At 37.2% G+C, this 14,884-nt stretch overlaps 1 protein-coding gene across 8 annotated transcripts in view; it reads left to right on the top strand.

Annotated features, from left to right (window-relative positions):
* Positions 1 to 14,884, top strand: part of LOC106093770 (nucleolin) — a 330,417-nt gene that overhangs the window by 250,308 nt on the left and 65,225 nt on the right. For all 8 annotated transcript variants that reach the window (XM_059361444.1, XM_059361449.1, XM_059361440.1 and 5 more), the window contains 2 exons: positions 8,373 to 8,602; positions 12,077 to 12,232. In XM_059361444.1, the coding sequence (XP_059217427.1) occupies positions 8,383 to 8,602; positions 12,077 to 12,232 (376 nt within the window). In that variant the 5' untranslated portion in view covers positions 8,373 to 8,382. The remainder of the gene's footprint in view (positions 1 to 8,372; positions 8,603 to 12,076; positions 12,233 to 14,884) is intronic.

Here is a 14,884-nt window from a genome sequence, read left to right as displayed (position 1 = left end):
GGACAGACGGACGGACATGGCTAGATCGACATAAAATGTCACGACGATCAAGAATATATATACTTTATGGGGTCTCAGAAGAATATTTCGAGTAGTTACAAACAGAATGACGAAATTAGTATACCCCCCATCTTATGGTGGAGGGTATAAAAACCAAAGCACTAAGCGCATTCGTAACTAACAAGGAATTTTTTTTGCCAAATACCTGCTAAAAATAAACCGGTATATTTTATGGCAATGCGTTCTTCAGGCTAAGCCAAATAAGAGGAGATATATTATTACGACAAATGCGTAATAATTGACTTTAAACTAAATCATAATATTGTATCGATCTACAAGCCGATGTGTATTCACATGTTCCCTTTTTATACCGTCCACCATAATATGGGGTATACTAATTTGGTTATTCAGTTTGTAACTTCAAGTTTAAGCTCAATGATAAGGGACCTCCTTTTTATCGCCGAGTCCGGACGGCATGTGCAGTGCGACACCTCTTTTGAGGAGAAGTTTTTACGTAGTACCTCACAAATGTCGCCAGCATTAGGAGGGGATAACCACCGCTCTTATGATGGTCTCGCCAGGATTTGAACCCTAGGCGTTCAGCGTCATAGGCGAATATGCTAACCTCTGCGCTACGGTGGCAATTCTTACTAGATTTTGCTGAAATTTTGTACAACGGCTTCTCCCATGACCTTCAACATACGTGCCCAAGGCGCGATTCTTAACCAAATGGACTAAAATATAACCCAATGAACTCTACTATGGCCTTCAACATTCAATTTACTTATGGTAGGAATCGGTCTATAACTTGATATATCTAAAATAGCATAACAATTCTTATCCGTTATTCTTTGTTTGCCTAAAAAGAGATACTGCGCAAAGAACTCGACAAATGCGATCCATGGTGGAGGGTATATAAGATTCGGCATGACCGAACTTAGCACTTACTTGTTAATCTTCTTGTCCATTTGAGATATTAAAGCAAGGCGCTTGAAATTTTGCACAGCACGTCGTATTTATGTTGGTAAGTTGGATAACCGATCTCCCGATTTGGTTGAAATTATGCTCGTTGTGTTTTTGTATGACTTCCAACAACTGTTCCAGGTATGATCCAAGTGGGTCTATAACCTGATTCAACTGCCATACAAACCTATTTGAATTCTTGAGCCAAGTATTTTCCGATTCGACTGAATGTTTCCAAGTTGGGTTTGTTATGACTTCCTTCAACTGTGCCAAAATTGATCCAAATCGGTCGATGTTTGGCCCTATAAACTGATCTACCATTTGATTATTGTGTCTCTAGAAAACGCAATTTTTATCCGATTTGGGTGACCTTTTACCTTTGGCGTGTTATTATGACTTCCAACCAATATGCCAAGCACGTTTCATATCGGTTCATAACCTAATTTAGCGACCTTATAAACCGATCTTCAGACTTGGCTTCTTGAGATTCTAGAATGCACAATTGCCCCCTGAGATTTAGATTAAGATTTTGCATGTAGTGTTTGACTATGAAAACAACTGTGCTATGTATCATAAGAGAATTTTGATTCTTCCAGTGTGATTAATGCAATTATTAATACCAAAGAAATTGGAAACCATCTAATTACACTGAAAAGGAGTGAATTTCGTGAATTTTATTTTTTATATAATGCCCGAAAAAATTTCACTTATCACTCGATCGACATGCACTTTTATACCTCTCACCATAGGATGGGTGTATACTAATCTATCCATTCCGTTTGTAGTCCATCGAAATATTCGTTTAAGACCCCACAAAGTACATATGTTCTTGATCGTATCGACATTCTGAGTCGATCTAGCAATGTCCGTCTGTCGAAATCGCGATAGTGGTCGAACGCGTAAAGCTAGCCACTTAAAATTTTACACATATACCTAATATTGATGTAGGTCGTCGGGGATTGCAAATGGGCCACATCGGTTCAGATTTGGATATAGCTCCAATATAATCCGATATCTCGATTTTAATTCTTGAGCCCTTACAAGCCGCAAATTTTGTCCGATTTGGCTGAAATTAAGCACGCGGTGTTCTGCTCCGAATGTCAATACTTGTACCAAATACGTTTTTTTAAAACATTAAAAAACACGACTGCATGCAAAAACTAAACATCAAAAATGCAAACAAGCGCGAAAAACGCATTGGAACTGTTTTCTCGCATTCAATCGGCTTCGATCTCCGCTCTGCTCAGCGTTCACTATGTTATGTACAAGCTTATTTGTATTGACTTGTATGCAACCAGTCGCATTGATAATCTCCCCTCGGCTTTCAGCGCGCATTCTGTTCGCACCCTTAGAATAGACAACGAGTATGAAGTTTTAGCAAATTAATGTTTACATGTTTTCATTGAAGTTTGTAACCCACAAATTTGTATTATACCGTGCCTAACGCACTGTTTCTTCATCACATTAAATACTCAGACACAAAATGTGAAAATCATCAGGACCAACATTTTGCACAAAGTAAGATTGAAGAATATGGAATTCTTTTTCATCAAACTTATGGTTTGTGCACATACTGCATCCCTTTCCAAATAAATAAAATTGTTAGTCACTCCACCTATCAATAAAATTATAACGCAAAATATATTTTAAATTGCTTTCTTTGATTTCATTTTGCTTTCTAAGCATTTTGAGCTATTTTGTTTTTTGCGTCTGTTACGTGCACAATATGCATGCAATTTGTCATCAATTTCTCGTTTCAGTACATGTCTGATTTTTTTAACATCAAATATATTTTGCGTAAAAAATATGTGTATTATATTATATATGTTGAAAGTTATTTAGTTCCATATTAGAGTGTGCGGAAAATTTAAAGTTAGGCTTTTGAGCCAGTTCCTTAAAGTGGAGTGATGATGATAATAATAAGGTTCATTAAATGAAGATAAGAGTATATAAATAATACTCAAAAGAGGGTATACTAACTTTGAAAGTATGGCCCCACTGCAGTCAAGTTTATGTAGCGGGATCTGTCAATCCTGTAACTCCTAAGTATATCTGCAGCTAATAGAACAAGAACTTAATTTAAAAGAACCCAATTCTAAAATTTTTTAGGAATCCTTTCCATTGGCAATAGATTATTTACCTAATATTAAGGACTTTTTAGCTTAATTCCACTCTACTGCTTCTTCCTATTTATTTAAGAAAATTGTCTAAAGATAGAGAAGCGTTTATAAATCTTAGAATTTTGATTGTGAAGATTTTATGTTCAATAATTGATTTTTTAAAAAATAAGAATCTGTCAAGTGAACTGAGAATTATTCAACGATCGGAGTTCAGAACGGAAAACCTGGTGTTAGTTAGTATAAAGTAACTTAAAATGCCAAGATATTATCGTTATTTCGAAGTTTTCCTTTTTTTGCTCAAAATCTATCCAGTTTTCCGGAACACATTTCTTGATGATTTTTTATGGATTTTTTTTTAAATTCAAATAAAAATCTCATATTTGCATATAATATAAGCAAAATTGTTATTGGAATCGATAAATTCCTCTTTAGCATTTACTTTTCAAAAATAACATTATGTAAATTCTGTTCTCGGCTCCGGTTTAAATTGCCTATTCGTAGAATAAAATTTTGCAGCACTGCCATCGACGCTAACATTTCTTCCTCGGTCACCATTGAAAAAAATGTACCGATGATGCTACCAGCCCATAAACGACACCAAACTGTGGTTTTTTTCAGGATGCATCGGTACCACGTGCATGGCTGTAGCTGTTTTTCACCCCTGATTACACTCTCTGTTCTCCATGATGAAATGACAAAGTGTACTGAACACTTTTCGCTTCCACAAATAAAGTTCGAGAACAATTAACAACTGGTACTGTCACCATGAAATACTTAACTCACCCTATATTTTCCAGCAATGTCTCGTTGGCATATCTTTGATATACCTCTTTACGAATTCGTGCCGATTACTGGCTTAGGTGCATGCCAATTGTGTAGTACTCTAACCTACCATACAAAAAAAAACATCTGTATTTTCCATAAAATGATGCAAAGTTCTCTATCTGCCTTTTATAACAATATATTCTCTACATGCAAATTTTTCTGTCTTTTCCTTAATGCATTCTATTCTTTGATGAAGCTGTTCGCCTATTAGAGTATCTCTGACTTGATTGCTCCATGCTGTTAATCTTAAAACTTTTGTTGCATATGCGTTTCATTCGAATACACTTTACAGCTTTTGACTCAATGACATATTTACCTATACTTTGCTCTCACGAATGTGTCATACATTTAATCCGAAACTACAGCAGCTCTATGCATATTGATTCGGTTATTGCAAAATAAAACAGCATCTCAGCAACTGTGTATATTTTTTGTCAGCACTTCACCCATAAAACATGTATCTATTTCACCTGTCAATACATGATGTTGCCACTATGCAGCAAAAACAAAAAGGCAGGACAGTACGAAACGAACTTGCATGCACACAAACATGGGCGGGCAATGAAAGTCGGTGCAGATGGAGGCGCCACATATAACATCCAGCATCATTCTGCACCATTGAACGTTATTGTTCATTTTGATGCGATCGACAGCAAAAAAATCCCATTCTCCTTTTCGGGACAGTTGTTCACATACAATATTTTTCATAGGTGTTGTTCTTCTTAGTTTGGTTGTAATCCTTTATGCATTTGCCATGTGACCCATATATTCTGGAGTACAGCTAACTTTTTGCAAGCGTCACTGTGATTTTTTGTAACAAGCGCAGCTTTTATTTATGGCAATAACCATTGTGCTCTGCCGTTTTTTTTTGTACATCATAACCGCAGATTTCGCTATGTGCTCTGATTGTCAATAATAATTTGCATATTATATTGCTTCGGAGTGTGAATGAGTGATCCTTTATTGTGGTCGTTGATGAAAAGTAGGTTTTATATGGAAAAACCTACATGCATTTGTACATGCGAGCATTTCAGAACAGATTCGTATTTTAAAACTAAGTGGAAGTATTAAGACATTAAAGGCCATATTTTTTTAAAAGAAAACAATTGTTGATGTCGAAAGTTTCCTTCTCTTGACTACTGTATATAGAGTAATATAGAAGAGCGAAGACTTTCAAATCACTCAATGGTCTGTGCACCTTAATCAATTTATGCCAAATATTTTTCATGACAACATGAATTAGCCAAAGGAATGGTAGCATGGCTAGCTGAATGGCTCTTGGTTCATACGAAGCCGATATCATAGGACGCACTATAGAATGAATGACCCAATAAACGATTCATTGTTTTTAATAAATATTGTATGGTGATGTTGATGTAAATGTAGAAAGACAGTCCTTTCAGAAAAAATTAAAAAAATTGATGCATGCATTTAGAGTGCACAAAAAGCCAATTAGTGGCTTAGGTGTATGTCCAATGGATATTGTCTATAGTGCATGTAGAATTAGATTACAAAAAAGTTTAAGGTAATCTGATATAGTTAAACTTGGCAGATGGATTCTACATTTTATCAAAAATCGGGTTTTCCGAATATTTTGTCTTAAATGTCAAAGCATCAAAAAAAGTCAATTTCGTTGACTGTAGATTCGAATCTCTCACACCATCCTCAAACTATTTGTATGAGATATGAAATGCTGAAGTTCCAATCGTCGGGTATTTGTTCTTCTAGCAAGATTGCGTAGACGTCTGCAGTTTCAAGTAGCAGTAAAATGTAAATGTAAATTTACCCACATTCCTTTAAGGAACAGGCGGGACTTCTTACCTATCAATCAAGTGCTTCCCTTTTAAAGTTTTTTAGGTAAATGATAAGGGCCTAGTTTTTATAGCCGAGTCCGAACAGCGTGCCGCAAAGCGACACCTCTTGGGGGAAATGTTTTTGTATGGCTTCTATGCATGACAGAGCTGGCATAATATCGATGGCACTATCGATACTATCGTTATTTAATATTTTTGAATGAATATCGATTGATATTTTTCCGATGGATACTATCGCAAAAGTTTAATTTTTGACAAAAATAAGCAATTCTACACTGAATGTATCCTTTATGATACATTGCGCCTATAGAGGGCGCAACTTTCATCCGATTAGGCTGACATTTTAAGCAATGATTTCTCTCATGACTTCCAACTGACTTTATTCACCTGGATTTTATTTGGTCTGTGCATTGTTATTGCTTCTATATAAATCGATCTCGTGATTTTTACTTCTCATTTTCGTTTAAAATATAGGTAATGGGAAATTGACGATAGTGTCGATACTATCGATATTTATTATTAAAACTATTGAAAATGTCGAATGCTGCGACTATCCATAACTTTCCAGCTCTAATGCATGGCATAGTACCTTACAAATGTCGCCAGCATTGGAAGGGGATAACCACCGCTGAACTATTTTTAGATGATTTCGCCAGGATTAGTTCAGGCGTTCAGCGTCATAGGTGGACATGCTTACCTCTGCGCCATTGTGGCCACAAGGGACAAAAATTATCTCTTTTTCCATTTCCACCGTTATCTATTTCCATTTCCGCATCGCATATTATTGTATGCCGCATTCTTGGTTTCAGTAGCATTTCGTTACAAAGTATGGCTTTTGCGCTTGAATTATGAAGTGGATGGTTTGACATAGACCCGCAATTCCATCGAGTTAAGGATTGTGTTATTCTAGAAACTCAATCAGCCTAGTTGCGTTTAGCAGCATTCTGTACGTTCCTCGCTTCAGATGTATGCGAAACTTTGATGCAACAAGCAATGATCTGCTTCGATGTTCGCTCACCAGATCGATCGATTCCTAGGTGTTACAAACGGAAAGACTAGTTTAATAAAGCACCCATGCTATGGCTGTGGGTATAAAAATACACTATTGACGGAAGCGGCCGTCGGATTAAGGTATCTTTCTCTCTGTGATGGAGCAGTTTGTATGTGTTCGGTGCTATTTTTGACACGACTAGTATTTTTGAACTATTCACTTAGACCAATGGAAAGCAGACATGGCTGCTGTTTCAGCAAAGGTAGGGCTGCTGTTTTAGCAAACATTTCAGTCTGCTATTTTCAACTAATAAGATCAGCTATTTAATTGTTTTACCCACCATCGAAGCATAAGGGTTTATTCATTTTGTCATTCCGTTTGCAATACATCGAAATATCCATTTCCGACCTTATAAAATATAAATATTCTTAATCATCTGAGACGATAAGGCCATGTTTGTCCGTCTGTCTGTCGAAATCACGCCAAAATCTTTAAAAATAAATATATTGAGCCGAAACTATGCACAGATTCTTTTTTTTTTCCATAGGCAGGCTAAGTTCGAAGATGGGCTACATCGGACTATATCTTGATATAGACCGATCTGCCGATTTAAGGTCTTAGGACCATAAAAGCCACATTTATAATCCGGTTTCACTGAAATTTTGGACAGTAAGCTGTGTTAGTGCTCTCCACAACCTTGTTTCATACGACTAAGATCGGGCCAGATTTAAATATAGCTGCCCTGACCGATATTTCAATTTAGGGTCTTCGTCCTATAAAATATTCATTTATTGTCTGATTTCACTGAAAATTGGGACAGTACGTTATGTTAGGACTCTCGGCGTCCTTATATAATATGGCCCACATCGGATTTGGATATAGCTGTCATATAGACATATCTCCCGATTTAAGGTCTTGGACACATAGAAGCACATTGCAACACATCGAAATATCAATTTCCGACCCTACAAAGTATATATATTTCGCATTGTCGTAAAATTCTAAGGCGATTCAACGATGTCCATGTGTCTGTCCGTCTATCCGTCCGTCTGTTGTAATCACTTCAAAAATTGAGATATTGAGCTGAAATTTGGCACAGATACGTCTTTTTGATACACGCTTGTTAATTTCTTGAGCGGACCAAATCGGACCATATTTGGATATAGCTGCTATACAGACCGATTTTCCGATAAAGGGTCTAATGCCCATAAATGCTTTATTTTTTTTAACCGATTTCGCTGAAATTTGAAACATTGAGTAGTTTTACGACTCCTAACATAGGACACATATGTGGTTCAGATCGTACTATATTTAGATATAGCTACAATATAGACCGATCTGCCGATAAAGGGTCTGAAGCCCATAAAAGCTCTATTTATTACCCGATTAAGCTGAAATTTGAAACAGTGGGTAGTCCTAGTTCTCCCGATATCCATCCCAAATATGGTTTGGATTGGATTTTATTTAGATGTAGCTGCCATACAGACCGATGTCTCGATGAAGGTTCTGAAGCGAATAAATGCTTTATTTTTTCCGATTTCGCTGAAATTTATATATTTGTATTTGACGTTCGATAAACTTGTGCTATTTTCCTTTTACTTATTACTCATATCTTTCTATAGTTGGCTGTTATTAATATTTCTGATTTTTTTCTTACAGAATAGTCAACATGAAATTCGTACTCTTACTTTGTGTGCTCAGTGTTCTGCTGCTACAACAAGCTCAAGCCTCTCCAGTTAAGCTAATCGAACGTGAAGAGCGTGCCGTGGCCCGACAACAGGCCACAACCGGTACTGTTGCCGCTGCCCCAGCCGTCGACGATGACGATGATGACGACGACGATGATGACGATGACACAGATCTAGGTGATCTGATAGACGATGATGATGGTAAGTGCTTCCATATTCCAAAAAACAAAAATGTTAATAAGCACACACGGCACAAAAAACGAGGTTTCTGGTTAAAAGGAGATAATCTTTTGCATAATATCTGTAGCAGTTAAATAGCGTTGTATGTAGTTTGTTTTCTCTTTGCTTATGTACATAAGTAACTGTATTGTTTTCATTTTGCATTTCTCCTTCTTTGAATCTGCCACTATTGTAACCCCCACACCAGGAGCTCCAACGTGATACGCATCTAACGACAGATAAATTCAACAGAACTTATCGTACTCTCATTCCCAGGACATGGACGATGAGACATTAACATAATGCTTCGCACACACACTGCCTTAAATGGATGTGTGCGTATTCTTCATTGTTTGTGCATATATGCACGTACATTCTTCTACTTTTGTGAGACAGGACGAAAACGAATCGAAACGACTTGCCAAAGAGTGAGTATGTGATAATCTGTGCATAAAGACACAACATTTGAATAATGTCTTTTTGCATTTTTCACACACTCACGCATTGCATTGCACAGTGTCTGGTAATTGATAATGCAGCATGGTGTCTAGCCTTGACGAAACACTTGTACGGATTAGCTTTGTAGAAACTAATAATAAAAAGTTCTGCCAATTAGTTTATACCAACAACCATAGAGTTACAACCCTCTTTTTCCCTTTGCAAAACATTGATGGTTTTAAAAATCTACACTGATAGAAAAAAACGCTGCAAATTCATGCACCGATGGCCGTAAGACGATTTAGCGATATCCGTTTATATGTGCTTGTTTTTCCGCCTGGTTATATGTTGTAATTGCACAATAGTCCTTTAAAATTAAAGCTATCGAGTTGCACCTAGGAGCTTTTGCTTGTTTTGTCCAAAGAAATGTTTAGGTCACGGATAGGAATTATCAGACAATATCTTGGTATAGCTCCCAAATAGGTCTATCATACCATTTTATTTGTTGAAAGCTGAGAAAAGGTATTTTCCATCTTTTTCAATTAAATTTGGATAAGTGAGTTATGGTAACCCTTCCAATTACTGTACAAAGGTGTAGGTGTAGAAAAAGGAAAATTTAAAGTTTGAAGCGAATCGCTTCAGATTTTTATACATAAAGGGTGTTTTTTATATAATCACATAAAATTCAGAAAAATGCATGAAATCTTTAAATGACCCATCCGCTTAGTTTGGCATACTCGTTCCAACATTTCGGCCGGTATCTCACGAATAAATGCTTCAATGTTGTCATCCAATGCGTCAGTTGAAGCGGGCTTGTCTGTACAGACATGCGCTTTAACATTACCCCACAAAAAATAGTCTAAAGGCGTTAAATCGCACGATCTTGGCTGTCAATTGACCGCTCCTGAACGCACCGAACTCGCCTCTCAATAAGTCCATTGTTACGCGTGCTGTGGGGCATTTAGCACCATCTTGTTGAAACCACATGTCATGCAAGTTAAAATCTTGTATTGTGTATATTGTTTGTATGTTTGTGTGTTCCTTATAGACTCAGAAACGGCTGAACCGATTTTCTTGAAATTTTCACAGATGGTGCATAATGACCCCATGGTGAAAATAGGGTACTACATTTTTTGATATCTGAAGGGGGAGCGGACCCTCCCCCTTACCCTAATTTTCAGGAACGCCAGATCTCGGAGATGGGTGGTGCTATTTAAGCGAAATTTTGTGTGCTCTCATATAGTACCCATATATCCAAATTTAGGATGGGGTACCTAGGGGGGCAGTCCCACCCTAAAACCTACCAAACATATATTTAGGCCAATCACGACAATATGGGACTCAAATGAAAGGTTTTTAGGGTAAGAAAACGTATCTGATATCCATTTTCCGGACCAAGTGCTAGGGGGACCCCCCAAGCCCCAAAACTGCCCTAAATCGGACATATTTACGGACCATGGCAATATGGGACTCAAATGAAAGGTATTTGCGAGTAGAATACGAATCTGATATCTAAATGTGGGACCATGTTTCTGGGGGTCCACCCCTTCCCCAAACACCCCCCAAACTGGACTTATTTACTGACCATGGGAATATGGAGCTTAAACAAAAGGTATTTGAGTGTAGAATTCGAATCTGATATCCAAATATGGGTCCAAGTGTTTGGGGGGCCGCCTCTCACCAAAAACATCTGATATCCAAATATGGGACCAAGTGTTTGGTCCCAAAAAAAATTCCCCAAAAGAGACAAATTTACGACCATAGCAATATGGGGCTCAAATGAAATTGTCTTTGGGAGTAAAGCGCGACTTTGATATCAATATTCGAGAAAAGTGTCTATGTCATTTGGGGCCAACTGTCTAGCGGACGTTCCACATGGATGTGTGTCTTGTTATCCAACCTCACATTCGATTGAGTGGTGGGACTAGTTTAGCACATTTGAATCTTTTAAATAAATAGAGGATAGTATTTACTTTCTAAGGAGGGAGTACACACAAAACGCCTACATGCTCGTTCTTCCCTGCAACCCCATATGTTTGTGGCCCCGAATTCATCTAGTACATTTCTGAAGTTTGCAAAGGTACTTAGATTCTTTTGTAGAACAATTTTTATAAATAAGATCTAGTAGTGATAGTATGCTAAAGAGTGTTGGGACGATTTAAATCTGTTAGAGGTGCTTTATTTAGAGATGCGGTAAGTTTAGTCCTTCTGAAATGCTATCTTTTTAAATTGTCTTGTTTTTATAGTGACTTGAGTCACTGTACATCACCAAAATTAACTTTTCAAACATTACAATATATGTGCTCTATTGTTGAACGAATTGGAAAATAACATAGACAGTAGAAATAGCAACAATGTGCAGGTGAAGACTCAAAAACTCTGCTGAAAATGTGGACTATGCAATACTTGCCAAAGTGTTGCCAGTTGCCTACAGAGAAGACCTACAAAGGCAACATGGAGGCATATTCGCTTTTGACATTCTTACAAATAAATTAATGACATATCTTCCCGGTTCACACTTAAGGCTAGAACTGAAGTTATTGCCAGACACACTCGCATACACAACAAGCCAAAAAAAGGCAAGCATGTAATGGCAAACGGAGGATAACACAAAAGGACATCTAGAGCTAAAAAGACAACGAAACCCTGCTAGCACCTTAACAAATCTGTATGCTTTTTATCACCGTAAATGTCTCTTTCTGTCTTAATTTTCAGTTCACTTTGTATGTAGCACACTTTTTTGAACCTTTTTTCCTTTGCCATTTAGTTCTTAGACCACTTTGGTCTAAGGGTGTATCTGAGTGAAAACGTCTGTCTGTCTGTTTGTATGTCTTTATATGTAGGATGGAGAAAGCCTTCGTAACTAGCTGGTGGAAGTGAGTTTGTTTTTTTTTTTTTTCTTTGTAGTTGTGAAGATTTTATGTGTGACCATTACATTATGACGTTCTCTTTTTGTCTTTTTTTCATGTTGTTCTGTACATACATGAATAACAGTTCTCTTTATTTCGGGGTTTTCAGACGACGAGGATGATGACGATGAAGAGGATGATGACGATGAGGAAGATGATACACCTCAAGGTCAGGCTGCACCAGCTCCAACGGCCGATGATGATGACGAGGAAGATGATGATGACGATGACTATCTGGATCGATTGTTTGATGATATTTTGGGCGGTAAGTACAATCAAACTGACTGCGAATTTTACGGAGTAATTCATATATTGTTTTATGACCACCTTTACGATCAATACTTTAAAATAGAGAAACTATGTTTGCGCTAAATTTATTTGGTCTTGAAATTATTCATATTCAATCGGATATTGTCCGGCTGCAGACCATAGGGTAATCTGTATCTATTAGAAATTGAACATAGAATAGAAAACCCCTGTTTTCTAAATGACCAAACTTGGCTTCAAATCACCAAAATATACACTAACGTCGAAAGACACTTCCATTTTTTGTAGAGTGCTTTACACAACTTTGCGACCATTTTTTATACCCTCCACCATAGGATGGGTGTATACTAATTTCGTCATTCGGTTTGTAACACTTCGAAATATACGTCTAAGAACCCATAAGGTATATATATTCTTTATCATCATGACATTTTAAGTCGATCTAGCCATGTGTGTCCGCCTGTATATCTGTCCGTCTGTCCGTAGAAAGCACGCTAACTTTTGATGGAGTAAAGCTAGGCGCTTAAAATATTGCACAAATACTTTTTATTAGTGTAGGTCGGTAGGGATTGTGAGTGAGCCAAGTCGGCCCATGTTTTTATATAGCTACCATATGAACCGATCTTGGGTCTTGACTTTTTGAGCTTCTAGAGGGCGAAATTCTCATCCGAATTTGGATGTGGTGTTTTAGTATCATTTTAAATAATTTGTGTTAAGTATGGCTCAAATCAGTTCATAGCCTGATATAGTTGCTATATAAACCAATCTCCCGATCAGATTTCTTGAGCTTCTAGAGAGCGCAATTCTTATCCGATTTGGCTGAAATTTCGCAAGTATTTCCGAGGGGGTGAGATCTAAAGTTCAACCCTGCCGAACTTAAGGCTTTTTGTTTTGTTTCAGTTTGAATATCTTGCCTGTAACAAATTTGGAGATGATCGTATGAAAATTGAGACCTGTATTTTGTGCACAAATTATGAGGGCTGCTCATCGTGATTTATATACTTTAGCATGCGCTCAAACCAATTCTCGAAGCACTTTTTCCACTCGGATTCAGACACCTCCCATGCCTGGGTTATTGAACGCTTCAATAACATTTTCTGGCGACGCTGGTTTGAAGCGAAGTGTGGGAGCTGGCATTGTCATGGCGTAAAACCAGTAAGGAAAGGCAAAAGTCGGGCGGAAAATCCTTTCTGCCAAATGACCCTTTTATTGCATTATTACTGCAAATGGGACGAACATATATATCTATGGGACTTATATCTTAATCTGAACCGATTTCGAGAAAGCTTAATTATTGTAAAAATCGTCGAGGAAAGCGTTGTATTATGTTTTGGGAAGATGGGTCAATAAATGCGCTTGCAGCGGCTCTCAGAGTGAAAATCGGGAGATATATGTATATGAGAGCTGTATCTGTATCTGAACCGATTTCTATGAAATTCACCAGTAATTCATCAAGAGTCATAAGAAATATTTTCTGCCAAATATCGAGAGAATTGGTTAACAAATTATCATTTTATTGCATAATTGCTGCAAATCGGAAGAACATATAAAGGGTGATTTTTTTGAGGTTAGGATTTTCATGCATTAGTATTTGACAGATCACGTGGGATTTCAGACATGGTGTCAAAGAGAAAGATGCTCAGTATGCTTTGACATTTCATCATGAATAGACTTACTAACGAGCAACGCTTGCAAATCATTGAATTTTATTACCAAAATCAGTGTTCGGTTCGAAATGTGTTCATTCACCGTTCAGCGATGAGGCTCATTTCTGGTTGAATGGCTACGTAAATAAGCAAAATTGCCGCATTTGGAGTGAAGAGCAACCAGAAGCCGTTCAAGAACTGCCCATGCATCCCGAAAAATGCACTGTTTGGTGTGGTTTGTACGCTGGTGGAATCATTGGACCGTATTTTTTCAAAGATGCTGTTGGACGCAACGTTACGGTGAATGAACACATTTCGAACCGAACACTGATTTTGGTAATAAAATTCAATGATTTGCAAGCGTTGCTCGTTAGTAAGTCTATTCATGATGAAATGTCAAAGCATACTGAGCATCTTTTTCTTTGACACCATGTCTGAAATCCCACGTGATCTGTCAAATACTAATGCATGAAAATCCTAACCTCAAAAAAATCACCCTTTATATGGGAGCTATATCCAAATCTGAACCGATTTTTTCCAATTTCAATAGGATTCGTTTCTAGGCCAAAAAATATGCCTGTACTAAATTTAAAGACGATTGGATGAAAACTGCGACCTGTAGTTTGTAAACAAATTTACATGGACAGACGGACAGACAGACAGATAGACTGACAGACATAGCTAAATCGAATCAGAAAGTGATTCTGAGTCGATCGGTATACTTATCAATGGGTCTATCTCTCATCCTTTTGGGTATTACAAACAAATTCACTAACTTATAATACCCTGTACCATAGTAGTGGTGTAGGCTATAGTTATTTCAAAATCCATTTGTCATATTAAATTTTTCGTACGTATCACACGATGTATGCAACTTTCAGCTATTTTTGAATTTACGTATGACATGTCTTATCATGTAATATAAGCTTTAATTCCAATTTGTTTCAACAATATTTTTTCAAGTCACTGTAAACCACATAAGTGATGGTTGATCGTCAAAACGT

Source organism: Stomoxys calcitrans, chromosome 1 (genome assembly GCF_963082655.1).
Source record: "Stomoxys calcitrans chromosome 1, idStoCalc2.1, whole genome shotgun sequence".
Taxonomy (NCBI): domain Eukaryota; kingdom Metazoa; phylum Arthropoda; class Insecta; order Diptera; family Muscidae; genus Stomoxys; species Stomoxys calcitrans.
The sequence above is the reverse complement of the archived record's forward strand: the minus strand, read 5'-3'. Positions and strand labels throughout refer to the sequence as shown.